Source organism: Dipodomys spectabilis, unplaced genomic scaffold (genome assembly GCF_019054845.1).
Source record: "Dipodomys spectabilis isolate Male_0828 unplaced genomic scaffold, ASM1905484v1 ptg000076l, whole genome shotgun sequence".
NCBI classification, from domain to species: domain Eukaryota; kingdom Metazoa; phylum Chordata; class Mammalia; order Rodentia; family Heteromyidae; genus Dipodomys; species Dipodomys spectabilis.
This window is the reverse complement of record NW_024870753.1, coordinates 6634976-6662115: the sequence shown is the minus strand read 5'-3', so window position 1 is coordinate 6662115 and position 27140 is coordinate 6634976. Positions and strand designations below refer to the sequence as shown.

At 59.0% G+C, this 27140-nt stretch overlaps 1 protein-coding gene across 2 annotated transcripts in view; it reads right to left on the bottom strand.

Moving 5' to 3' along the window:
• The window catches only part of Phldb1 (pleckstrin homology like domain family B member 1), a 43206-nt gene that overhangs the window by 10059 nt on the left and 6007 nt on the right, over positions 1-27140 (bottom strand). The window contains exons 3-15 of one of the 2 annotated variants that reach the window (XM_042682869.1): positions 26568-26691; positions 25315-25485; positions 17941-18066; positions 14853-16210; positions 12031-12312; positions 11485-11625; positions 11253-11390; positions 8538-8666; positions 8142-8297; positions 5069-5179; positions 4858-4947; positions 538-678; positions 332-434 (exon numbers count right to left, since the gene is read on the bottom strand). In XM_042682869.1, the coding sequence (XP_042538803.1) occupies positions 332-434; positions 538-678; positions 4858-4947; positions 5069-5179; positions 8142-8297; positions 8538-8666; positions 11253-11390; positions 11485-11625; positions 12031-12312; positions 14853-16210; positions 17941-18066; positions 25315-25485; positions 26568-26691 (3070 nt within the window). Of the gene's footprint in view, positions 1-331; positions 435-537; positions 679-4857; positions 4948-5068; positions 5180-8141; positions 8298-8537; positions 8667-11252; positions 11391-11484; positions 11626-12030; positions 12313-14852; positions 16211-17940; positions 18067-20645; positions 20723-25314; positions 25486-26567; positions 26692-27140 lie in introns of those variants that run through there. The other variant, XM_042682870.1, reaches the window with a different exon arrangement.

Here is a 27140-nt window from a genome sequence, read left to right as displayed (position 1 = left end):
AACAACCCAAAATGCACACTGGGTCCCCGGAGCCAGTGTCTCAGAGAACGGATGCTGGAGGTCACCAGGGCCCGCCTGTGCTGACAGGGCGACGTAGCCCTGCTGGGCTAACAGCACGCCCCTAAGGGCCGCCGTTCTCCATGATGCCCAGCCTCCCCGACCCCTCATCCCAGCCTGGAGTCTTTATTAAAACAATGTCCAGGAAAGCGCTTCTTTTGTTGTCGGAACTAAATTCCTCCTGCTCTTGCACAGAACTCAAAGGACAAAACCATGGGGGGGGGGGGGGGGTGGATGAGGACGTGGGGGCGGGGCTGGCATGGCGGCCACTCACCCTTCTGCTGCAAGGCCAGCTGCCGCTTGGTCTCGATGTCCTGCAGTGTGGCTGCGAGGTTGCGAGGGAGGCTGCCCGTGCCGTTCTGTGAGAGCAGAGCACTCTGCGGAGCAAAGACAGCGTGGGCACGGGGGCCTGGCACACTCACGCTCCCCCCGGGCCCTGCATGGCCGTCCCCATCCCCACCACCATCTGCTTCCTCAGACCTTCGGGGAGGGGCTGCGGCCTAGAGTAGCCACACTGAGCTGGGAGGAAGAGGAGGAGGAGCCAGAGGAGGAAGGCAGGGGGCCACTCCGGGTCCTGGGCAAGGGGCTGGTGAGCTCACCATCCATCTTGGAACGATAAACCTAGAGAGAAGAGACGGTGCCCAGTGAGCCCCAGCTCCTTCGCTGGCTGACACTGCCGTGTCACTCGGGCCAGCTGTGATGGGAGGCGACACCCCAGCACCAGGCCTCTGAGGCCTTTCTGGCTCCAGCTGGCCATGGGGTTGGGCCTCCTGGACTGGCCCAGTGGGCAGAATCCAGTAGCAGCTGCCAGGCCTGTTTGCAGCCTTTATTCCCTGAGCCAATCTGTGGCTGAACCCAAGCTCTGCGACAGACCTGAGAGCTGACCTCACAGCCAGCTGTGTGACCTTGGACCACGTGCCCAAGCCCAGGCTGCCTTGTCTGCTAAGGAAGGAGCAGGAGTAGAGTAAATAAGGGACAAGCCCTGCCCAGCACTGAGGCATGACGGCCATGGCTTTTGGACCCCTGGCTGTGTGGGGTCTGCGTGAGATCACACACCTTCCCCGCGCCCCAGAGTCTGATCTGAGAAATGAGAGCCAACACCATCTGCCTCCAAGGGCTATGATGATGATGAGATGAATCAAAGCCGGTCAACGCCCCCAGCCAGCTGGACATCCAGTGCGGGCGTCACGTGTGTTACACGACTCAGATTCCTCCAGAAGGAACACAGGGGTTTAGCTGAGGTCAGCCCCTCATTCAAGAATGAATTTTGAGTGGTGGAATCTTAAGGTCTAGAGGGGAGAGGGAGAGGACATCCAAGCCCTTGTCCCTCCACGGGGCAAACCTCAGGAGGCAGGAAGGTCTTGAGACTCCTTGTCCTCCTCTTTGCTGCCTCCAAGTGCCTCCCCTGGGAAGATCAGGAGAAGGAAACATCGGCAGCTCCCCAAGGGCACACTGGTTCCAGCGTCAATGGACCCCAGAGAGTGTCCAGGTCCCAGAGTCGGTGAGGAGTTCTGGGGAGAACTCCTTTCCATTAGGCTCCTCAGGAGGCTGGACCTCCAGCGGCCCCATGTGCCAGGATGGCAGGATGGCTGCCTGGGGAGAGACCCGCCCTCCCCAGGCCCAGAAGGCCTGACTTGCTCTGCTGGCTGAGCCCACTAGCCAAGGCACGCTGTGTGGTTGAAGGATCTGCAGGCGACACTCACAGCAGGCAAGAGCGCGACCTGGGGAGGACCAGCGGTGAGGGTTACCTGAAGCTGACGGGCAGCTTTGGCGGGCAGAGGTGGGGGGGAGGAGCGAGGGGAGGCAGCAGCAGGGCCAGTCCTCAGCCCGGCCATCAGCTCCTGGTACCACTGCTCTAAGTCTACAGCGGGGAGCAGCAGCTTCTCCATCTGGAGGGGCAGGAGGAGGGCAAGGATAGAGAGGGAGGGCCAGGACAGGAAGGGGAGGAAGAGGAAGAAGGAAGGATAGGATGAGAGAACATAAGACGGGAGGGAGAGGGAAGGGAAAGGAGGGAGGAAGGGAGTGAGGGTGGGTGGGAAGGAGGAAGGCAGGAGCGCATAAAGAGAAGAAGAAAAACAGTGAGATGACAGTTGTCCTCAATGGGCTAAAGGCAAAGAGAAAGAGTCGGAGTACAAATCCCAGAGTGGCAGACACATGCTCGCCTGCCAGCCGGCCGGCCAGCCGGGCCTGCAGGTGCCAGATACTCCCCTGGGATTGGCCTAGAGCCGCGAGGCCAGCGAGCAGGGGCCACACACACCCAGACAGAGCACATCAGCCGGGGGGCGGGGAAGGCACCCACCTTGGGTGAAGGCGTGACGGAAGCCAAGGAGGAGGAGGAGGAGGAGGACAGCACAGGAGGAAGGCAGGTGGTGGGAACCAGGTCCCGGGGACACAGACCTGGCGTGGGGGGCGGGGGCGTGGGCGAGGAACCCCACGTCACCTTTAGCTGATCAAGCGTCACGTACTTGGGGGGGAGGCCGGATGTAGGAGGGAATACAAGAAGTAAATGGGACTGGAAGCCAAGGGCTCACGCTAACCCATGGGGGGCGGGGGGGGGGGGGGAGGAGGCACAGAGGGAGAGCGGCCCTGGTGCTGACAGCCACAGTCCTTCCGAGAACAGAAGGCCAGGCCTGCCCCACCCCAGGCCAGCAGGAGCTGAGGACAGCTCCCAAGGCTCCAGGGAAGAAAGGAATCCATTGTGGAGCCCTTGAGCCAGCTGCCCTCCTCCCCTGCTGCTGGAGACAGACCCTGCCGTCCCCCCGCCTCCTCCCAGACTGAGGCACGGTGGAGGCCCCTGGCACAGGTGGGCACACTTGGTGGCTGGTACCTCGCTCTCAGGCAGGGTCTGGGGGAGCACGCTGGGGAAGGTGGTAGAAGCAGAGGGGTCCAAGCAGGCGCACAGCTGGAGAGCCTCTGCCAGACTCACATACTCCTAGAGTGCCCGCGGCAGGGGCAGAGAAGAGGTTAATAGGGTTCAACTAAGTGCCCCACGTTCCACACTGCATGCCAGGCACAGGGTCGGCGCTCCATGTCAAGATGACAGCAGAGCCGAGCTGAAGCTCTCAGCTGTCCACAAGGAGCAAAGGTGGCTGTCGGGGCCACGGTACCCACAGGGCCCGAGGGTGGGCAGACCTGAGGGCCGCAGGTGCCTCTTGATCTCCCCTTTGGGCCCTCTTGGCATTTAGCCATTATCCCGAGCACACCCAGGCCTGGGGTGGCCCAGGGAAAGCTTCCAGGAGTCCTCTGAGGAGCAGGTCTCAGCTCCTGCAAACGCTCGTCTCCAGCATCCTGAAACATCCCCGGGGGACACACACATGCAGTCTCACACACCTGCCACAGAATTCCCCAGGGTCCCCCTCTAGTCTCCAAGCAGGAGCTGGCACTAGGTGTGGGCTGGAAACATCACTAGGGCCCAAGCTGGAGAAGCTTTGAAAGAAGCCTTTCCAGAGAGCAGAGACAATCCCTGGCTGAAAAACAGGTCCACTGTCCAGTAGAAAGATGCCAGTCCATCATTCTACGCGTTGGAAGGACCTGGAGCATTGTTCCTGTCGCATATCCTGACACTCTGAGATTATCTGGGTACCAGGCCAGGGCAGGCAGCCAGCGTGCTATACCCCAAACTTAGGACCCAAGCACACAGGCCACTTAAAAGGAAAATGAGCCACGGAGTCCAGTGTGTTGTATGAACTGGTGAGTGGCATGCAGAACACACGCAAATCATATTCAAATCAGCATTCCCAATTTGCATGGCCTAGCTAGGCAGGATGGCATATTCACACCAACTCCCAAGCTCTGCTCCCACTGGCCCTTTAGCTGGGCCCTGGGGAGGAGCTGAAGGCAGGAGCTGGTCAGGGAGGCAGCCAGGCAGTAGGCAAAGCAGAGCACCCAGTCAGCCATGATTACCTCTTGTGCTTTGGGGCAGAGTGAAGTAGAAGTAGGAGAGGTTAAGTGGACAGGGGAGCCCCCGGCCTGAGAAGAGCCTGAGGATGGGCTCAGAGCCTTGGTCCCCAGCCCCATCTCCGAGGACTCGGAGGTAAGCAGCTGAGCCTACAGAGAGGGTACATGGTGAGCGGCTTCTCCCTCACACTGTTCAGTCCAGCCACCCTCCCTAAAGCCGAGACAGGGAGGGAGCGGAGAAGTCAGGAAGCCCAGCTGGACCTCACACACCAATTGTTCAGACCCGGGAAAGAGCGGCTCAAAGGACCCACTTCTCACTTGCAAGCTGAGGGCCTGACTGCGGACTGCAGCCCCGGAAGCCCCAGGATGAGGACCCTTAGAGCTCCGTGCTCGAGACCGGCTCACTCAACCCTGCCAGCTCCCCCAAACCTCTGAGCTCTCAGCCCACCCCAGTTGGGGCCTCTGAGCCCCTCATCTATATGCAGCCATCCCAAATGGTGAGTTCAGTGGGCACCTAAGAGCCCAAAGGGCAGCTGAAAAGCAGCAGCTGGCAAGCACGGACGGTCAGGCCTCAGGGCCCTCCTCCACCTCCTCCACCTCACAGGTGGGCATCCGTGGCTCCCGCCTGTAATCCTAGCTACTCGGGAGGCTGAGATCTAAGGATCTCAGTTCAAAGACTCTTATCTCCAATTAACCACTAGAAAGCCAAAAGTGGCGCTGTGGCTCAAGTGGCAGAGAGCTAGCTCGCCTTGAGCTGAAGAGCTGAGGCACAGCACCCAGGCCCAGAGTTCAAGCCCCACGACTGGCAAAAACAAAAACAAAAACTAAACTTCTCCACTTCAGCAGGTAGCCCCATATCCAACCCTCATGGACCCAAAGCCGGGGTTCACTCAACCATGTTACCTCTTTGAGGGTTGAGGTGGTCTTCGGGAAAGGCCTGCCTCCCGTGAGCGAGTAGTATTTCCTTTCCAGCACCGTTAATTTCTCCTTCTCCTGGGAGCCCAGAATGATGGAATTAGAATTGGGACTGAGAGTAAAGGAACTGTAAAGCGGTTCCAGGTCCCCTCCCTTCCCCCACCATTTTCCACTGGCCAAGGAGGGGGGGGGGGTATACCTTCTGCAGTAGCTGCAGGGTGGCATTCTTGTCTCGAGCCAGGCGTTCTGATTCCTGCACCGCCTGAGTCCGGATCTGCCCAGCCTGACTATCCAGGACAGCCAGGTGCTCCTAAGGAAAGATGGGGGGGGGGGGGGGGTTAGAGGTTGCTTAGGGAGGCAGGGCGAAGCCTAAGGTGAAGTATGGCTGACTCTCCTGCCTAGAGAGCCTGGGATACATCAAGGGAACCAACCTCTTCCACTCGGCCTCAACTTTCCCCAGGAACACTTGGGCTCTTGGTCCTTCAACCCGTGACCCCCTGCGCCACTAAGCATGCTAGCCACGACTCAAATTCCCCCTTCCCTTACCCTACTCTGGGCCAATGAGTCCCAAAGCCTAACAACACCAAACAGTTCTGCTCGCCACCACCCAGATCCTGACCTTCTGCTCCTGGCTGGCTTCCCACAGCCTCCTGCCTTCTCTTTCACAGTTTTCTGATCCACAAAATATCTTCCTAAAATGGCCTTTGGGCTGGTTTCCTTATTGGAATTTTATGATCTTTCTGAAACACATTATTTGAGTAAATTCTCTGTGTTTGGTTTGGAGGCAAGATGGCCATGAAGTCTTGGACTCAACAATCCTCCTGCCTCTGTCTCCTTAGATCCTGAGCGAGCACCAATGTACTATCTCTTGAGTCAACTGTGCGTGTGCATGTGTGTGTGTGTGTGTGTGTGTGTGTGTGTATGTGTGTGTACATGCATGTCTGCCTATAGTGGGGTTTGAGCCTGGGTGCTGTCCTTTAGATTTTTTTACTCAAGGTTAGTGCACTACCAACTGTGCCACAATTCTACTTCTAGCTTTTTACTGGTCAACTAAAGATAAGAGTCTCATAGGCTTTCCTGCCCAAGGTGGTTTCAAATCTTAATTCTCAGATTTCTTGAGCTCAGGGACAGTGCCTAGGTTGAGTTTGAACCTCAGGACTGGTGGGCGGGCACTCGTATGTGAGCGCGTGCACACAAACTCATACACACACATATACCTAGAAGAACACTGGTAAAGGTTTTGCATTTTGCACTTGCCACTTCACTTAACCTTGAAGCAGGTGCCCATTTTACAGAGAGGACAGTGACAAGGTTAGGAGCTAAGGTCTTTGCTAGAACTGGTAGAGCTAGGGCTGCAACCAGATCTGCCCTTCTAAGAGCAGTCCTTTCCATCCCTCTGGGTCAGAGTGGACAGAGGAGCACAGAGCCTCAGGGCAGACAGAGCCTGGGGTAGGGGGGCACCAGAGACGGAGGATGTGCTGGGCAAGCTTCCACGAGTGAATGTGAGGATCGATATACATACAGAGTTGGGCCAGCTCTTGGGGGCTAAGCTTGCCCTCCAAGGCCTAGGGTAGGGGTGAGGAGGGAAGTACAGTCCATCACTACTGCTGACCCTTCCAAGCTCCCTGGAGCTTCTGTCCAAATGGACCTCAAAAGGATGGGATCAACTGACCTAAGGCTCCAGAAGAAATGACTGGAGAAGTGCTGACCCCAGGTCCTTGGAACGAACCTGGGCTTTGGACTGGCACACCTGTGTCCCACCAGCTCACATGATGGGAGGGGAGTAGGCACCTTTCCAGAGCCCTCGTTTCCATGTCCTTCAAATGGGCATAAGAGCCGGGTACTGGTGGCTCACGCCTGTATCCTAGCTACTCAGGAGGCTGAGATCTGAGGATTGCGGTTCAAAGCCAGCCCAGGCAGGAAAGTCCATGAGACTCTTATCTCCAATAAACCACCAGAATACCAGAAGGGGCGCTGTGGCTCAAGTGGAGAGCTCTTGCCTTGAGCTGAAGAGCTGAGGGACAGCCCCCAGGCCCAGAGTTCAAGTCCCACAACCAACCAAAAAAACAACAACAACAAAAAAAAGGCGGGCATAAGAGAACAAGCTAAGGACAGCATGAGACCGCCCCAGGCAGCCTTCGAGCAGGGCGCCTGGCACCCAACCGTGTGCCTGGCAAATGCTGGTTTCCATCCCTCCGTGGCACTGTGGGACAGTGTTTGAATTTATCTATGCATTTACAAAGGCAGATGCACTCAAGGGGGAATTCAGGATCTGGACTCAGGATGTAATACAGTAGCCCCTGACCTCCCGCCAAACCCTGGCCACCGGAAGCACTGAGGTTTAAATTCAGGGCCCTGCACTTGCGGGGCAGATAGTCTACCATTTGAGCCTTACCCCCAGCCTGTTTTGCTTTTAGGTACTTTTAAACAGGGCCTCCCCTATTTGCCTGGGCTGGCCTAGGATATGCTCGTGTTTATGCTTCCCAGGAGCTGGGATGCCAGTGTGTGTGTGTCACCATGACGGAGCCCCAGCTGGTCTCAAACTTCAGTCCTCCCTATCTTAGCCTCCCCAGACGCTAGGATTACAGGTGTGTGCCACCGAACAGGCCCTGTCACACGTCTCACTGTCCTGATGCGTGATGCACGCACGCACACAGCCACACGCACTGAGGCACCTGAACCGTCTTCCCTGTCCCCTTCTCTGCCTCCCCCGTGGGCCACTCCTGGCCTTGGGTCCGTCCAACCCAAGTCAGATCTGCGCACAGCAGACGACCACCGCATTAGCTGGGCCAGGCGGACCCCCGGGTGGGGTTCCCAGAGCGCCGGCTCCCTCAAACGTCCAGATCTCGGATCTTCTGGACGGTTCTACAAAGCTTAGAGGGCCGGGGCGAGGCGGGGGCCGGGGCCCGGCGGGGGCAGGGGCCCGGCGGGGGCCCGGGGCGAGGCGGGGGCCGGGGCCCGGCGGGGGCCGGGGGCGAGGCGGGGGCCGGGGCGAGGCGGGGGCCGGGGCGAGGCGGGGGCCGGGGCCGGGCGGGGGCCGGGGCGAGGCGGGGGCAGGGGCCCGGTGGGGGCCGGGGCGAGGCGGGGGCCGGGGCGAGGCGGGGGCCGGGGCCCGGCGGGGGCCGGGGCGAGGCGGGGGCCGGGGCGAGGCGGGGGCCGGGGCCCGGCGGGGGCCCGGGGCGAGGCGGGGGCCGGGGCCGGGCGGGGGCCGGGGGCGAGGCGGGGGCCGGGGCCGGGCGGGGGCCGGGGCCGGGGCCCGGCGGCGCCCGCACCTTGCGCTGGGCGATGCTGCGCAGCAGCTCGGCCTCGCTCCGCAGCAGCCCCTGGCCGGCCAGCTCGCGCTCCTCCTCGGCGCGGCTCTGCCGCTCCAGCTGCTGGAACTCCAGGTCCTCGAAGAGCTTGGTCTCCGTCTCCAGGGCCTCCGCCTCCTTCAACGACAGCGACACCGGGGAGCGAGGGTTGGGGGGCGCTGGGCTGCGGTGGGGGCCCCGACCCCGGGGACGCGGGGGTCCGCCCGCCCGCCCCTGCGCCCCGCGCGGCACCGGGGCGCCGCCCCCCACACTCGGCCTCTGCCACCGACCCTGTGTCCGGCGGGCCCTGCGGGGCCGTCCCGCCCACCGCGCTCCTCCTCGGTCTGCGGTGGCGGGGCGGGGAGGGGGGGCACTGACCCTTCTCAGCTGCTCCAGTAACTGTTCCCGCACTGACTCGGGGCAGTTATCGAGCTGCGTCTGGAGCTCGGCGTAGAGCGCCTGGCGGGCCTCCAGGCGCCGGCGTCCCGCGGCCAGCTCCGCCCTCTCCTGGTCGGGGGAGGGGGGGGAGGCGGGGCACAGGGAGAGAGAACACACACTCCTCAACTCCGGGCCGGCAGGGGGCGCGGGAGGGCGGGGAGGGGAGCGCGGGGGAGGGCGGGGAGCGCAGGGCGGCGGGAGGAGGGAGAGGAGGGCAGGTGCGCGGGAAGACAGCACACTCCGGCCTGGCACCACTGGGCACAGGGGAGGGGCGGGAAGGCAGGGGAGGGGAGGGCAGGGAAGAGGAGAGGAAGGGCGGGCGGGAGGGAGGCAGGGCACAGGGAGAGGAGTTGAGCTCAACTCTCCAGCCGGGCCAGAACCTCCAAGCACAGGGGCTTAGAAGGGTGCAGGGGAGGGGAGGGGTGGGGGAGAGAGTAGAAAGGAAGAGAGGGTGGGGGCTCAGGGAGAGGAAAGCCTGGAGATGGAGGTGCAGGGAAGAGGAGGAGGAGGGGTGGGGGGAGAGCAGGAAGGGAAAAGCGGGGTAAGGAGGTGTCAGGCGGGACTCAGACTTGCAACAAAGGCCAGGGGCGCTGGCACAGGGTGAAAATGTTGGTCTCTCGGTGTCTAGAACCAGGAATGTTAGGTTCCACCAGAGCCTGCCCTTCCTCTCCAAGCAATCCAGAGCCTCAAGCTCCCCTACTGTCCAGAGACCAAAATTTAACCCTGGGAAAAAGGGATGGTTAAATTGGGGGGCGGGGGGGGCTGGGTGTGAATGGGGGGAGCTGAGGGTGTTAGAGACACAGCGGTGCAGCAGACCCCAGGACCCTAGCCCAACCCCACCTTGGCCCCCCTCCCCCTCCCGCCCAGGGAGAGGGTGGGGTGCTCGCACTGCAGGCTGAACTTCAGCAGGGATGAGGGTTGCAATTAGTTCGACCGTTGCCATGGTAACAGGAGCCCCAGGAGTGGGTCTACAGAGGTGGATGGTTGTCTGGAGTGAGATGACACCCCTGAGGGCGGTAGGGGGACGCAGGGAGGAGTTGGTGAGTCACCCCTCCCAAGGACAGGCAGAGGAGAAACTGATTACTGGTGCCAGAGCCAGAATAGGCCCATGGGCTGGGGGGTGGGGAGGGGAAGCAGAGTGAGCCTTCCCTGCCAGTCACCACCATCCCCATCCCCATGGACCCAGCTTGACCACCACTCCTTGAACGAAAGCCCAGAGGGACAGCAGAGCCCAGGCCTCTGCTCACCCCCAGGTCAATGGGAAGTGAGCGTAGGCAGGGTCCTTCTGGTATGCGCCCCCTTCCTGTCCATCCCAGAGGAAGGCCCTCATCATCAGGTCAGTTCCTGGGGTCCAGGGTCTCCCCGATCCTTGGATGCTGCCTTTAAAATACTCTATGTTCTCTGGTCTCCAGGAGGCGGAAAGGGGACACTCAGTCTCCCCTCCCCTCTCGTTGGCATTGTCTTAGTTCAGGGACGCTAAGGGGGCTAGCCAGTGAGTGGGTGGAGGCACTGTCCAAACCCTCCAAGGCCATGTCTACAGCTGGGCCTCCTTAGCCCTCAGCTGGGGGGACGGTGGGGGGGGGGCAGCCTTTCCAGTGGGAGCAGCTGTTCAGGCAGAGCAGCTCTTAGGCCAAGCATCTCCCCACCCTTATGCCCTTCTTGCCAGTGCACCATGGAGCACAATTGAGCTGCGTCCTCCTGCCAGTTCCTTTCTGATCGAAACCATGGGGGTGCCACACCAAGAAAAGGAGCAGGCAAATTAGTGGGGAAGAGACCAGGGGCACAAGGGCACCCATGGAGTTAGTGCAAAAGCAGGCGTGGCTCAGCCCTGCCTGGGTGGCCTGGCAGTTAGGGGCATGCGAAGAGCCCAGGACGGTGATTAGAGAGGGCGTTAGTGCAGGCCTGGTTGGCAAGCATGGAGTTAATTCGGCACAGAATTTGGGAGTGTGGTTTTGGGGGGCCAGAGCAACAGCTCAAAAAAAGAAAAAAGTCAAAAATATTTTGAAGTTCCTCAGAAATTGAGGGCAAGTGATAGATGCACTCAAAAAAACAAAACAGAAATCCAGAAGGAAAGTGGAATTCTCAGAAAAATACTGTCAACTCCAGAAATAGATGACCCCTCTCCACTTCAGAGCTTTTGGCACGGTGTTGGGCATCTTGGGCGTGGCTGGCACGGCCCCTGTGGGGCGGAGTGGCCCCTGCAGGCTGGCAGGAATCTGAAAGGGGCAGGGGCAGTTGCTGGGACCACGTGGGGTGGGAAGCAGCAGATCTCCAAGACACGGGAAGCAGAGGCCGGTGGGCCATCTCCCAAATACCACATCCTAAGCACCAGACGCATGCACCTGGGTCTTCATAGCAGGACCCTCAAGCTGGGCTCACTGCTATCCTGGAAAGGCCACCAAGGGCCCAGAATGGCAGGCACCCAGAGGCAGCACACAGAACCCAGATAGAGGAGTCCCCAAACACCAGCCCTAGCAGCACCCTCAAAGCTGGTACCTTCCACAGAGGACAAGTCCCCCTGTCCCCGGAGGGCCACAGAGATCATCTGATGTACAGGGTGGATGATGAGTAGGTATAGGGCCCCAGGGAAGGCATTTCTCCTTCTTTCCTGGGCCACTGGTACCCAGCACCAGGCCGGACCCAGGTATGGGTTACCTTGTCCCTCTCCTTCTGGATGCCCGTCTCCAAAGCCACCAGCTTCTCCTGCAACTGTTCCACTGCCTTCTGCTCCTTCTGTAGCAACGTCCGCTCGGCCTCCCTCTCTCCTTGCAGCAGAGCCCGCTCCATTTCTGCCTGGGGTAGACATGGAGGTCCCGGTCAAGGCAGTGGGCTCAGGCCCTGTTTGGGCCCAGGGCTCTGCGGGCCAGCTCACCCGTCCAGAGCTCACCTCTCTAGCTGCCTCCTGCAGCTGCTGTTCCAGCTCCTTCACTCGCACCTTGAGCTGCTCCACGCGCCCCAACACCTGTGCCCGCTCTTCTTCCAGGGCCAGCACCTCTCCTTGGAGCTTCGTGCTCGGTGCATCTTCATGCTGAAGAGGAGAAAGGAGCCATCAGCTGGGGAAACCTAGAACCTTCCAAGATCAGATCGCAGAGGCCTGACCACCCCATTCGTCAGGGCAAGAAGCAATAACCAGACTCAACAGAAGGCTGGTCCCCCTCCCTGCCAGGGAGGCAGTAAGGAGGGCTCAGCCACAGGGAATTTACCAGAGTGCCAATCCTGGGTGGAGCCGAAAGGCAGGTCGTAAAGCACTTATAGCTTGGGAAAGCTATCAACACCTCCCCTCTCTTCCTGGCCTCTTCCTTTCCACACTTCCAGCCTCAGTTGTCTTCCCAAGTATGACCCTTCCATTACTTCCCCCCCACACACACACACACACTGGGCCCTGGCCCTGTCTCTCCTCCCTGCCCTCCCCGCTGGGCGCCCCACGCCCCACCTCCTGCTGGGTGCTCTCTGTGCTGCTGCACTCCTCCTTGAGATTTTCCTCATCTGAGCGCTCCACACTCTCCCAGAGGCGCTGGGCAGCACCTCCAGGCTCCTCGCCACTCCTCCCAGAGGCTACAGTGGCCCCTGCCAGGCCTCGTGAGGGCCTCCGGCCTGCCAGTGCCAATGCTGCAGTAGCCTCGCCGATGCTGGGCAGCTCCCCGGCCTCAGGACCCCCGTCAGCCCGGCTGTACTCAGCACACAGGTTCAGGATGGTCTCCAGGCGCTGGCGTTCCTGGGGGAGGTGGACGGAGCAGGGCATGAGCGGGAGAAGGGAGCCAGGTCAATCAGTCATGAGAGTTAGAAGCTCAGTATCAAGTCAAGTGAGGCCCCAACCCCAAGACTTGTGGGAGAAAGAGAAAGCATTGCCCCAGAAGCGGGAAGGAGGAACTACCACGCTGTGTGCCACCTGTCCACATGGCCAGTGCTCCCATTTTCCTGTTTCCTTTCCTTTCTCTTGCAAGCTCAGGATGGGGCTTCCTTGTGGTCACACAAGGACACTCGCAAGCAGGTGGGCTGAAGACCACAGTGAGACACAGCTCAACTCGGGTGCTTGTGCTAGCCTAGGTACATGTGGATCTACAGGCACCGGGGCACAATGACACACTGGAACTGCCCCACAAGCGCATGCAGACAGACACTCCATGGGCACTGGCAGGTACACTGGTATTAACAGGTACCAGCCCCGACACGCACAAATGCACACTCGGAAGGGTAAACACAGTCTACATACAGCTAGATGGGCGCCTGCAGACAGACAGGGCTGGAAAGGAGACCCACAGGCCCGCACCCGACGCTCAGCCCAGACACACATGGAGAAGAGACAGACCTGGAGCGCGTCCTCTGTCCCACCACAGCTCCAGGCATTCACTGTCTGGCAGCCAGCAGGGTGGGCTACTGCAAAGTCTTTGAATGCTCAGGCCTAGGGATGAGCTCTCCGTGGCCCTGGGCCACTTAATCCACCCAATGAATAACCCCCATGCCCAGAAAGGGCCCACCTCAGGGGCCTAGGAGGACGGACAGCATTCATGTTCCTGGTCTGAGTCCTCTGTGTCCATCCACAGCACCTTCAGCACTAAGTCTTGGCCCCTGCGCCTCCCATGGTTCTCTGGAGTCCCTCGACCACCTCAAGTGTCTCTCACCACCCAATTTGCCCGGTTTTGCCCATTCAACACTTACCCAGCTTCCCTCCTGCTGCTTGCCCAGTTTCATGGTTAAAAAAAAAAAAAAATCCAGGAACTGAGCCTCAGCACCCAGGAGGCTGGGCCAGTGCCCGCTGCCTCCACCCTCAGGGCCCAGATAGGAGCCTGGCTGAGGTGGGAGGGGCAGGGCAGGCAGTCTCCAAGTCTTAAAGTGGCAGGTGGGGCAGGTCGGGGCTGGTGGGAGGTGTGTCTGGAGTGGGGGTGGGGACCAAGAGGCTGACTAGAGCAGCTGGGGGAGGCTGGGCGCACAGCTGCCGTGCCCAGCTCACTGCCCCTCTTAGGATAAGACCTCAGAGTGACCAAGCATTCTTTAAGTAGGACAGGGCAAACCAGTGATGAAAGGGTGCAAGAAAGGAAGAGTGGGGACACTGCCTCCCACAAAACACAGCCCACCCCAGACTAGACAGCCCTGCCCAATGGGTCTCCAGATAAACCTCAGCTCCGGTCCCAGGTCTCCAAGAATGCTAGGCTTCTGCTCACAAGGGAAAGAGGGTGGAATCCGTTCTACTGTGGGTGGCCTCACACATGCGTACACCAGCCGCAGGCCCTGAGCTAGCTGGGGAATCCTGGACCCCACCTAGTTCAGATGCCATCTCCAGGACAGCTGCCCAGAGCCACACCCGGCCTTGGAGCACCCACGAGTGCATAGGCACAAAGACACAGGCTGCCACCCCGGGCCTTCCCTCTTCCTCGCTATCCACACCTGGGCCAAGGTAAGCAGCTCCTGCCTATCTGTGGAGACCAAAGAGAACCAAGACAGGAGGACCAGGAGCTTGTCAAAAGAACAAGCAGCAAAGGTGGAAAGACAGAGGCTCTGATTCCCAGCTTTGCCAGAACTTGCTGTGTGACTCTGATTTCCAAGGTTCAATGGTAGAGTGCTTTGCCTAGCAGGTGCACAGGGCTAGGTTCCATCCCCAAGAGAGCATGTGCTCAGGCTCACACATGAGCGTGCACACGGGCCACACATGTGCACACACACATACACACACACACATTTTCCTCCCAGCAGCCTCTGTCTTTCCCTCCTAGCCATCTATTCTACGAAGGGAGAGCAGCAAATGTATGTTTTCTAGAACGTCACTGTACTTAGGTAAATAACGTGAAACTTAATTCACACATTAAAACAGAAGCTATGTCATAGAACACATGCCACGTCAACAAGAATTTAGAATAAAAGTCTTGGAGGATTTTGGGGTTTTTTTTGGGGGGGAGGGAGTTGGTTGTGGGGCCTGGGCGCTGTCCCTCAGCTCTTCAGCTCAAGGCTAGCGCTCTACTGCCTGAGCCACAGTGCCACTGACGGTTTTCTGGTGGTCTGTTGGAGATAAGAGTTTCATGGACTTTCCTGCCCGGACTGGCTTTGAACCGAGATCTTCAGATCTCAGCCTCCTAAGTAGCTAGGATTACAGGCATAAGCCACCGGCCCCCAGCACCTTGGAGGTTTCAAAGAGAGTTCTTCAGGACACCAGAACTCTAAAACGCTGTCCACAAGCCCCTCTGGCTCTGCTGGCTGGCCTGCCATGCCCTGGCAGAGACCCTGCCTTGGACAGCGGCAGCCTGCCTGGCACCTGCTTACCAGCCTCTCCATCTCCTGCTCCCGGAGCCGCTCTTGGCGCTGGCGCCGGTGGTACTCCAGGAGGTCGTCCTCGTTGTCGCTGATCTCGGTGATGCTATTTTTCCGCTCCCGAGTGACAGGCACCCGCAAGTCCCCGCTGGAGAGCTTCCTCTGGGCACGGGGGCTCTGCCGAGGCGAAGCTCCAGGAAGAGAGCCCAGACTGTAAGCTGGGCTCAGCCTGCCACTGAAGCTGCCCTTGAGGGGTGCCAGGGACTCCCCCAGTGTGGGCGAGGGGCTCCGTGTCCTGCGACCCCGTGCCCCCAGAGTCAGGGAGAAGTCTTCGGGCGAAGCCCCGTGGGCTGCCCAGCGCCGGGGCCGTGGACTCTCGGCCATGTCCCTGCTTAGCTTGGTGGCATCTGGGGTGGTCCGGGCAGGGAGTGGGGACAGAGCACGGCGAGACAAAGAGGGGCTCAATGGGGGGAGCTCTCGCATACTGTCCAGACCCCGCCGGCCCAGGCGGGGGCTCTCGGGGGGCTGCAGCGTGCGGGTGGCAGACCCATCGGAAAATGTCCGGCCCACCAGCTGGCGAGAGGGGCTGGTGGTCAGCCCCCGCTCGGTGCTGCTGGGGGGAGGCTCCCGGAAGGGGCTGGGAGGACGGTCCTGGAGTGTGCCGAGCTTGCTGCGAGGAGCAGGGACTGGAGACTGGAACTTGGGGCTGCCGGGAATGCTGGGGGGTTGGCTGCGGGCACCGGAAGCCGGGTATTCACTCAGGCTGATCGCTACCACGGGCAGCTGCCCACCCAGCCGGGGGCTCTCGGTGGCTCTTCGGGCCTCTGCCAGCACTGTGGCCGCAGGACTGTCAGTCAGCAGACCCCGGAGACCAGGGCTAGGAGGCCGCTCGTGACCCCCTTTCCTGCCCAGACGGGGGCTGTCAGAGGAGCGGGCACCACTCGGGCGAGACTGTGGGGGCTGCAGGGCCAAATGGTAGCTGGAGGAACGGGCAGGCACGAGCGGGGGCACGGAAGGCCCTGGCTCCTGCCCACTGGGGGAGTGGCTGGCACAGCTCCCACTGCTGGCTGGTGAGGAGAGTGGAGAGAAGGCCGGAGAGGTGTTCTCATAGCTGGAGCCTACAGACATGGCTCCCGGGCTGGTTGGGGGTGACAGCAGGTAGTGCCCACCGTTAGCCATGGGTGACAATGGAGAGGTTGCTGCAGGCTTCTTGCCAGCTGCTGCTGGCTCCTCTAGCACCAGTGAATCCATGATTTCCTGCAGATCCTTCTCAATAGAGCTCACCAGAGAGCTGTGGCTGGCGCAGGCTGAGGGTCTCCGGGTGGCAGGCTGTGGGGCGTGGTTGCCATTCACCAGGCTTTCTGATTCTGCTGACCAAAAACACAAGAGGTCTTGGGTGCTGATATTTAACTTTGGCTCACGCCTGTCATCCTAGCTACTCAGGAGGCTGAGATCTGAGGATCACGGTTCAAAGCCAGACCGGGCAGGAAACACCATGTGAGACTTATCTCCAATAAACCATCAGAAAAACCAGAAGTAACGCTGTGGCTCAAGTGGCTCAAGAGGTAGAGCGCTCGCCTTGAGCTGAAGAGCCCAGGCCCAGAGTTCAAGCCCCACAATCAACCAAAAAAAAAAAAAAAAAATCAGGTACCAGGCTTAAACCTAGGGCCTCCAATTCATTCTGCTGGCTTTCTCGGCAGGCACTGAACCACTTGATCCATACCTCCAGTCCTGCCCTCAGTTTCCCCTTCTGTAAAGAAAAAATTAGAGCTCTCCTGGCTCTAATATTTAATGACTGAGGACAGACAACAACAAAACCAGGTACACCTAAGTTTTGCTGTTGCCTCCTTGCCCTAACATTATATTCTTTCCTGTCTTCATTTTCCCCAACTTCCTATACCTCTCTAAAAAGGCAGGGATGAGCACTCGGCAAAGAAGATGACCAGATTCCGAGCCTCTCAGTCTAACAGGACATTACAGTAGCCAAGGCCCAAGGGGAACAAAGCCTCCGCGGTTGTAAGGGAGTGTGCTATACTCGGAGGTCCAATCAAAGACAGGGGAGGGGCTTCTGCTAATGGCTGGTTCCTGGACGCCAGGCTGGACAGCCAGGAGGTGCAGTTTCTGAGCCTCCAATTATCCCCGTTAAGCCAGCAAGAGCCTGCCTTCGCCTGGGCCCAGCCCTTGTCAACCAACCAGGAGTTTGGAGTCCTTGGAAGCACTGCCCATAGAGTTCAGGCAGTAGAATGATAGCCGGCGGGTGAATAGGGTGAAATTAGCTAGGGAGTGAACAGGGATTCTAGGTTTCTGTCCTCTGGAGGACCAGAAGACAACTGAAGTGGAGGAGAGAAGAAAAAGCCTCTGCCAGACTGAGTTTAGGTACAAAATGATATAGACTGCACTGGACCTGGGGGGTTGCCATGGATACCAGTGAGCCCAGTGACCATGTTACCATTCTTCAGATCTCCAACTATACATGTAGGCCACCGACGACCACCCAGCCAGCCACACCTGACCCAGATATCCATCTGGCACCTGAATGTCAGGAGTCTACAAGGTGGACCGACTGCTGGTCTCATGACCTGCACCCCAACCCCCAAGGCAGGTGGCAAAGGCGGCCTGTGTTGAAACAATTGCCAGTTCTCCTTGGAGGATCAATAAGTCACACACATCCTGCAGCTGCTCCTGAGTCACTGGTGACGCGGCCTGGCCCGGCCTGAGGGTCAAGTAGGAACACCAACCTGTGGGATCCACCGGAGCTCACCAGGGGTTCAACATAATGCTCAGATCACCCTCCAGAGTGACACTCTTTGGTGGTGACACAGAGGACCATGGTCCCAGACACTGAGCAGCACCTTCCAGGAAGTGCACTCAGGCTGGCAGAAACCTCTAGTCCTCGAGGGACAGGATTCCTCAGTTTTCGCCAACAGTATTGCTTTGGACCTCTTCCAGTGGCCCCACCGCCGCCTGGCTTTCTCCATGAGCCCATGGCAGGTGGCAGCAAGCCCAGACCATGGGTACTGCCCTATCCGCCCCCTGAGAGTGGCTGCAGTGCGCAACGACAGTTGCTCAACCCAGCCCCCTGCCCCAACTGGATACCTACCAGAGCCAGGGCTGTAGGGGGGCCCAGGGGCCCGACCCCCTGCTGGGATCATGCTCTTCATCCACTTGGCTTCAGCGGGGTGGTTGAAGCGGAGGAAAGTGGACTGACCCAGGCATAACATGCAGCCTGCAGAGAAAGCAACTGCTCTGAGGGAGAAGGCAGGGTGAGAGCCTCCCCGGGCCCGGCACTCCACAGCCTTACCCCAGGTGAACTCGGTGTGCACAATGCACACCGAACCCCTGAGACAGGGCCTTCCAGAACTCCAGAGCACAGGGCAGAGTGGAACGGGCACCGGCAGGACAGAATCTCCTCTCATTTATTTTTCTTGGGGGGGGAGGGTTGAACTCAGGGCTTGAGGTTTCTAGGGCAGTGCTCTACCACTTGAGTCACAGCCCCACTCCAGCTTTTTTTTTTGTTTTTTGCTTTAGTTACTTTTCAGTTCCAGTCTCAAGATTTTGCCTAGGACAGGCTTCAAACTCCATCTCCCTGTCTCTGCCTCTCTCATACCTAGGATTATAGTTGTACCCCACCATGCCCTGCATGGTTTATTTTGTTTTGGAGACAGGGTCTTACGATGCTTACCCGTGCTGGCCTCAAACTCTCAATTCTCCTGCCTCAGCCTCATGACTCTCAGATTATAGGCATTCACCATCACAACTAACTCTTCTTTTTCTTACTAGCTGTGAAATCTTCCAGTGAAGTCACTTGCCTTCCGAGTCTAGTTATCTCATCAGAAAAATGGGACAATACCCTGTGACCTCTCAAGGTCAGTATTTGTGAATGTACAGACATCTTCAGAGAATATCAACAGTTATGTCTCCCAACTCCAAACTGGATTTATGATCCATCTAATCACTTGGGGGCGGGGGGAGAGGGAAGGGTTACCTTGAGAGGCAGCAACTTCCAGGGATGGATGCACACACACACACACACACACACACACACACACACACACACACACACACACACACACACACACACACACACACCCCTTCTGCTCTCTGTTCTCTCAGGCTGAGACCATTGGGCCCTGCTTCAACCAAGCACATTCATTCCCGGGCGGTAGATACAAGCCCAGTCCTGCCCAGGAAGTGCAACTGCATAGAAGGCTCGGGTGTGTGGGAGCCAGAAAATGTAGCCACGGGCTCAGGAGGGTGCATGGCAGCATGAGTGCCCACAGGCACTAAGCCTGGCTGGCAGAATTCCACCTCCTGGCCACACCAGGTGCAGAAGATGCAGTGCTGGGAGAAGCCAGCGCCCTAGGGCTCTCTACCACTCACCCTTCCAATGTGCCCATACCTCTGGCCCCAGCCTCCTGTCTACCCAATCTGGTGCCACTTGGCACCCCAAACTTCATGCCAGTCTGGGTTAAGGCTGGCAGGGAAGTCCACATTCCTGGACGCTGAGACAGTACTGCTCAGTCAGTTGCAAGGGCAAGGGGCATCCCAGGCCACATGGGCACTTCGGGCAGACCTCCTTACTGAGACGCTCAGGGGGCCCTGGGCCTGGCTGTGAGAGGAGGGTGGGGAGAGGATGAGCAAGGCTGAGAAGGCTTCGCAGAAAACTATACACAACAAAGCCACCCACCTCTCTGACACACCCACAGCCCTCCCAGGCAGGCAGTACCAACAGTTGGAAGGCTGATGGGTAGGAGAGGGCAAACCTTCCCTGCCAAGCCACCAATCAAGAGAAGCTGATCCCATAGTAATCATAACTGCAAGAATAATAGCCAACCATGCCATCCACCTAATTACAACCACCGCTGCTTCAGAAAAAGCCAGGTGCCCTCCCCCTCTCCTCTCAGCCATTTAACAAGCCAATTAATGATGAGTTGGAAGGGTCTAGACAGACCCATTCAACCCCAGGTTGATGTAGGGGGTGAGGGGCAGCGGCTGGGAGGAGGTGAGGAGTCTGGGTAGCTTCCATCCCAGTGGGGCCAGGCTCACCCCAGGAGGCTGTGGGATCTAAGGACCCCCACACCCTCGCCCCAAGAAGGCTGAGGTCCACGCTGTGCCCCTCCCCCGTGCGGGGGGTGTGGCCGCCCCCCGCTCTGAGCTATAAATAGCGATGCCAGCAGCGGGGCAGGGAGCTGTATTAATAGAGCAGCGGGCACAGGGCGGCAGGCCGGACAGCAGCAGCCCAGCTCCTGCCCAAATTAACTTTCTATTTCTACTCAGGGGCCCCAGGCATTGCCCCAGCGCTGGCACCTGCTGACCCCCGGGCCTGGCATGTGTGGGGGAAGAAGGGAGAAGAAGCCCCCTCTCTGCCCTCCAGAACCCCAGGACACAGACGGCCAAAGTCATGGTGCGGGTCCCCAGGCCCAGAGCAGCTGGGGCCGGGCTGTGTGCAGGTGGGCGGGGAGCCGCCGAGGGCCCCGAGGACAGAGACCCTGGGTCTCTGGGACACGGGGGGGGGGGGGGCGCACCTCACACAAGCCCCCGCCCAGAGCCGCCCGGCCCCGCTGGCCCCAGCGAGGCTGGGAGAGGGGAGCACGGGAGGAAGAGCCGACCCGTCCCCGCCGGAGACCCCGCGGGGGTGCCCTCACCCTAACCCCGGGGGGAGGCGGGTCCCCGGAGCGGACAGGCGGGCGGTGGGTGAGCCCAGGGCGGCCCCGAGCCCGCCCCGCCCCGAGGGCCGAGGACCCCCGCCCCCGTCCCCACCCGCACCCCGCCCCGGCTTCGCGCCCGGCCGGGCTGGGGACTCACCGCGGCACGCGGGCCTCCGGATCGCGCGCCCCCGTCAGGCGGCCCCCCCGCCCCCGGCAGGTCCCCGCAGGTCCCCGGCCCGCCCGGGGGCCTTGGACGGGGCGGGCCGACCTCCGGCTCCGGGGCTCGGAGCGAGCAGCCTGGCAGCCAGCAGCCGCCAATGCCCGGGGAGGGGCGGGCCGGGCACCGGCGGCGGGGGAAGGGAGCCCGGGAGGGAGGGACAAAGGCGAGGAGGAGGAGGAGGGGAAGAGGAAGTGATGGAGTCGGGGAGGGCGAGCGGGCCGGGGCGGGCCGGGGGCGGGGCGGCGGGACCCGAGCCCGCCGGCGCGGGGTGGCCAGGCGGCGGGGACCGCGGCTCCCGGGGAGGGGCGCGCGCGGCCAGGGCGCAGGCCGGAGCGGGGAGGCCCGCCCGGGGCCCCTCCAGGCTGGCTGAAGCCTGAGGTCCGCGGACCACCGTCACCCTGGCCCGGTCACCCTGTGCCCTCCGGCCACAGCCCGAGGAGCTCGGCCTCGGGGACCGCCCGGGCCTGTCCGCGGCTCCCTGTCTGAGATCTCGGTGAGAGGACGCGCAGGGAGCCCCCCCCCCCGCCCACCCCTGGCCTCAGCCTGCCCCGTGACAAGGTCAGCCTGGGCTGGGAGCTCAGGCCGAGGCCATGCTGTGTCCATGCAGCGGCTCTGAGCGCCCCCTCCATCCTAACTACATCCCCGCCCACTGCCCCAAGATGGACACCGCCTCCCCCCAGCCTCAACCTCCAGCCGTGCCTGCCCCACCAAAGGCCCCTTGCCAGAAGATACCCTTCCAGATGGGTGCTACCGGCCCCAGCTCCCCCACAGTCAGGCTGAGATTCTAATCCAACCCCCAGAGCTGGGGTCCCAGGGACCAGGGTCTGGGCACCAGAGCCTCACAAGACACCATGTCCTCCCTCAGACACAAGGCGTGCTCAGCCTGCGCCACACAAACACCATTACACACGCTCTGTCTCTCACATTACTGTCACATGCACGGGCTGCAGCCTCCTCTCCTCATTACACTCACCCAGGCACACACGGCCTTTCCACTCAGCCCCCAGGAGAGACGGAAAAAGTCAGCCTCCTCGCTGGAGGCTGGTGACTCACACTTGTAATCCTCGCCACTCAGGAGGCTGAGATCTGAGCATCTCAGTTTGAATCCAGCCCAGGCAGAAAAATTCATGAGACTTTACCTCCAATGAACCACCAAAAAGCTAGAAATGGAGCTTGGTTCAAGTGGTAGAACCAACAACTTTAAGTGAAAAACACAAAGGAGAGTATGAAGGAGGCCCTGAGTTCAAGCCCCAGGACAAAAAAAAAAATTTTTTTAATGAATTAAAAGGCAGCCTCTGAAGAGAAATAAAGAGAGAAATTTTCCAACAGTGCCCTACCCGTTGCCTTACTGTATATACATTCACCCCATCGCACACAGGCAAGAAACTTACTCCCCTGCTAAAGGAAAACGGAAGAACCAAATAAGGCCAAATGTAACATGGGAGGCTTTAAAAATCAAAACAGTCCTCAGGAAGAGTGATTCATTAGTTTGGACCCTGTGGTGGCCAGCTGGGCAGACCCAGACAGAGAGAGAGACTGAAAGGACGAGAGACAGGGCTACCAGTACACATACCAGGAAGTGGGGATGAGGGAGCCTTCATTCCCGCACTACTTCCTTTGAGCTTTTATCCATCAAGATCTTTGCCACAACAGAACGCTTGCAGGCTTCCCTCCCAATGTACAGAAGGGATAACTGATAACTGGCTGGGAGAAGAAACCTGATGTCCTGTATCCCAGACAGAGGCCACTGCACCATCCCCTGCCAACACTTTACCCAGCCCACACCCAGGCCCTGCCCACCAGGGAGGGGCTTTGGAAGTAATGGCACTTAGCAAGAGCTGGCAGCACATGGTGGGGGTGGATGGGGACCGACTGTCTAGACGGCCTGGTCCCTGAGCTGTGTGGCTTTCGAGGACCTCCTCCACTTAACTTCCCTCCCAGATCTTTCATGTGGTTTGGCGCTGTGGTCCAGGGTGGGGCAGCTTAGACCCCAGATTGAGACACCACCCCGTTTTTGGGGGTCATATTCCCAGCTCCCCACTTGGCTCTGTAGAGAAGAGGGTAACAAGGGATGTGCCAGGAAGCCCTGGTACAGGGGTGGATCGAGGTCGCCCACACTCTCCGCTCCCATGTTCATAGCTCCAGGCTAAAGGATGGCATCTGCTTTCTGCCAGCCTTCCCCCCTCCCTGGCACGGGCATTTTTCTGCGAGAAGAGCCTGTCACTGCCATCTCTGCTTGTCATGAAGTGTGTCTCTCCAAGTTGCCAACAGCTGGGCACAGTGCCCAGAATGATGCTTCTGGGCCAGCCGGAGCAGGCTCCTGTAATTCCCCAGATATCCCTCTTTATTTTTGATTATTTTTACAAAGAAGAGGGTCCCCTCCATAAGGGCAGATAAGAGGGTCCCCTCCTGTGCTGGGGATCAAATCCAGGGCCTTATGCACACCTGGCAAGCAGCACCCTACCACTGCATTACACTCCCAGCCCTAAGCGGTCCTTTTGTACACATGCCCACAGGTAGGCACATAGCCAGTGAGCTCTTGTATACACACCGCAGTGCACACAGAGACATTCTGGTGCCATCAGGCCTGGGGTTACCACCAGCAGCCATTCGAACATGCTGATCCATAAACATCAGACACAAATAAGCAGAGAGATACACAAGTCCCAAGTCACGGAAACATCCGGAGATACATAAACACACTCCAGTTACACAGGCGCACAGAGATAGCACACGCACCCCCGAGCCACCCAGTTTCCAAGGCAACGCACTCCCAAGAATGTCCGGAGTGAGGCCAGGCAGGGCCGGGCTCGGTGCCTTGCTCCAGAGATGAGACAAGGAAACCCTCAGCTCCTGGAGCCCAGGAGGGGGAGGGCTGGGGAGGAGAACACCCATTCCTTTGTGCCTCCGCCTACCCCTCCACAGGCTGCCAAGCTTTGGAGACAGGCGAGCCCAGACAAGAAGGCTGGGGTAGGGTGGGGGGCAAAGGGAGTTTAGGGTCAGAAGAGAGTGGGAGGGTCCGTACTTGGCAGGGTGGGCTTCTGGCTGGGGAAGAAGGGAGCTACTGAGGCCACAGGAAATACTTAAGAATTTCATGGTGGCCTCAGGCCCGCCCTCTCGCAGGGAGCTAAATGATGGGAAGATGGGACAAGAGAGATATAAATGTCACAGGCTTCTGCACAACACACGCATACTCGTACCCACGGAATCCGGGAAGTAAAGGCCCAACCACCCCTGAACTTTGCCTGGCCCCTTTTCTTTGTTGCTCTGTGTCCCACCGGTGTGCACCCAAACCCGGCAGTATACACTTGCTCTGAGACCGTCAGGACGCACATGGCATCACAGCCAAAGCCCCTACCAGAGACCCTGAAGCCTCAGAGCTTTTCTGCTACTGTCCACTGACCTGCCTCTGAGGAGGTGGTTATCTACTCTCATCTCTACCCTAAGGTCAGGAGGAAATCAGGAGGCCTGGTTAGTTCCCAGGCCAGCTGTGAAGTAAATGGTATGTAAAGACTCTAAGGGACAAGCACTGGTGGCTCACATCTGCAATCTTAGCTACTCTGAGGATCATGGTTCTAAGCCAGCCTGGGGAGGAAAAGTCTGTGAGAATCTTATCTCTACTAAACTACCAAGAAAGCCAGAAGTAGAGCTGTGGCTCAAAGGTAGAGCATTAAGTGCCTAGGCCCTGAGTTCAAACCCTGGGTCTGACACCAAAAAAATAAGGGATGTGACAAGGATATGGGAGACAATGGAGTGGGTGGTGTTTACTGTGCATGAGGACTTACACTTACACACACACACACACAGATGTTCAGCCAGTGAGCATCCAGAAAACAATGGCACCTTTAGCCTTCATGCTCAGAGTCAGGTACGGCCCCAAGCTCCTGTCACCACAGCAACTAGACCTCCAGCCCCATCATTCGGCTCTTCCCATCCCCTAACGGGACCATCCATTCACTGTATGAATTGATGCCGTGCCCTGTTTCCAGGGGAACACACCTGGCCAGTCAAAGTGCCACCTGACCTATCGTTTATCTGCCTGGTAACCATAGTAATTAGGGGCTTTTTCTTCATGACAGAATGGCCTGGTGCTTTAGGAAACAGAATGGCGGCCATATTCATGACCCAAAAGCTACTGTCTACAGTTCTGCAGCAGAAGCAACCTGTCCTCCAATCTTGCCACCACACTCGGCCCATGTCCATCCCCACAGGCCGGCCATCAACCTCTACAGTGACTGCAAACACCTCCCTTTGGGCATCTTGGAACACCACGGATGCCCGCTAGCTATGGTTTTCCCGGCTCTTTCCCTGGAATGGCCACACCACACCCAGGTCCTCTGCCAGCAGGGATTGGACTGACTTCTTCCCCTGAGATGTGGGGAGGCAGGGTGAGGATCACAGAGACAAGAAACACAGATGGAAGACAAGTTGGGAGCGGGAGATTTTTGAGATGAGCTTATATCCAGAAGCACCTGAGTGTGGCCACTCAGAGAGTTACCATGGCAACCACCACGATAGGCTTCCCCCTACCCAACATGCACAGGCTTTGAAACAGCGATTCCCCCCTTCTCAGTGGGGAGGGGAGCGGAGGAGTACAGAACCTTACCCTGAGTGAGCCGGGTAGGCTGCCGGACAGGAAGCCCATCAATCGTGCACACATTGCCACAAGGGTAGAGGGTGAGGGTCCCCCGCACGTTCTCGATGTAACAGTGCTCTGGAGCCAGGCCTGGGCCCTGCAGCGAGATATCCCGGGCTGCAGAGCCAATCACTGTCCGCCCTAGAGCAAGAGGCAAAGGAGTCAGACGGGCCCTCCAGGCCGAGAAGACAACTAAAATGAGGTGGAAATCAATGTCCACCTCTCACTCCGGGGTAATCTCTGTCCACCACAGGCCACCTCTCTTGGGCTCCTGAGCCTGGAGGGAACTGTGACCGAAGCTCTTCTCAAGTAGACAAAACTGCCCCAGAATGGGAGGGTCAGGAGACAGGCCACAGGAAGCAGAGGCATGATGGGAAAGAGGGAGGACCTTTTTTCCTCAGCCCTACATGGGTCTCCTAGCTACCTTTCCTTGTTTTGTTTTGTTTTTGTTTTGCCAATCCTAGGGCTTGAACTCAGGGCCTGGATGTGCTGTCCCTGAGCTTCTTTTATTCAAGGCAAGCACTCTACCACTTGAGCCACAGGGCCATCTCCGGCTTTTTCTGTGTATGTGGTACCGAGGACTCGAACCCAGGGCTTCACGCAAACACTCTACCACTAAGCCACATTCCCAGTCCCCTTGGGCTCTTTATCCCCTCTGTGGATACCCCCCCCTCTTCTCTTCTAAATCAATCTCTCCTCCTTTTCCTTTCTGCCACTGGGGATCCATCCCTCCCCTTTCTTACGCCCTCTCCCTCTACTGTGGTTTCTCCCCTCCATGGCTCCCTGGCAGAGCCCCCTGGGACTGGTATTTGGAGAATGTGGGGAATGTAGCATCACCCAGGCAACAGGTGCAGCCAGGACCGGAGGGGGAGGGCAGAGCCATGCCAGGGTCTCCTCTTGGGGGATCATGCCCCCCCCGCCCCCCCCCCCCCCGTGGCCAGTCCAGTCACCCATGCCACCTGTCGCCCTCCAGTGGAGCCCCTCTCTTCTTGGCCACACAGGTTGCCAAGAGCAATGTGCTCTCCTGTTCGTCTCAGCACTCCCCTCCTGGTTTCTAAACTGATCTTTAATCCCAATCATGGAGCCAGATTAAATGCTAGAGGAGACAGGCAGCCAGGCAGGCAGAGACAATGCAAGCATTACTGCAGGAGGGCCCCATACTGCAGAGGCCTGGTCTTGGGGGACTAGAATGGGGGGGGGGTGGCATGCATGTCCCCACTCACCTTCCTCCAGCGGCAGGAGAGTGATGGCCGTGCTGAGTCTTCCACTGCCCAAGCTCACCAGATGGGGCTTGTCGGTCTGCACTTTCAGCCCTTTGCCTGTCTCAATCAGGTCCAAGGGTCCTTTCTGCAGGTAGCAGGGGTGGTGGAGGGAGGGGATGAGCATCATTAGAGACTGAGCCAGCACCCTACCAACCTAGGCCCAGTCACATCAGCCCTCTCTCAGCCCTTGTTCCTCTCCAAAGGGTGCTGAGGTGGCTGAAAGGCTTAGCACAAAAAAATCTTAGCCAGAGCATTATTCCACTAAATTGTAATTAGATCTGAATCTAGGCCACTAACTCATCCTGCTGGATTTATTTCAAGATTTGGCTCAACTGACCCTTTTTGTCTAGCAAAACAGAAACAAGGAGAGAGAGAGAGAGGGGTGGTAGAAGCATGGGGCAAAGAGGAGGGGTACCATAGAGGAGGGGTAGCATAGAGGAGGGCCAGTCTGGCTCCTTGCTGGGACTCTACCCATGTGACTGCAGCCTGGCCCTGATAAACTAACTGTAAGAGTGGTAGGAGGTAGGTATCAGG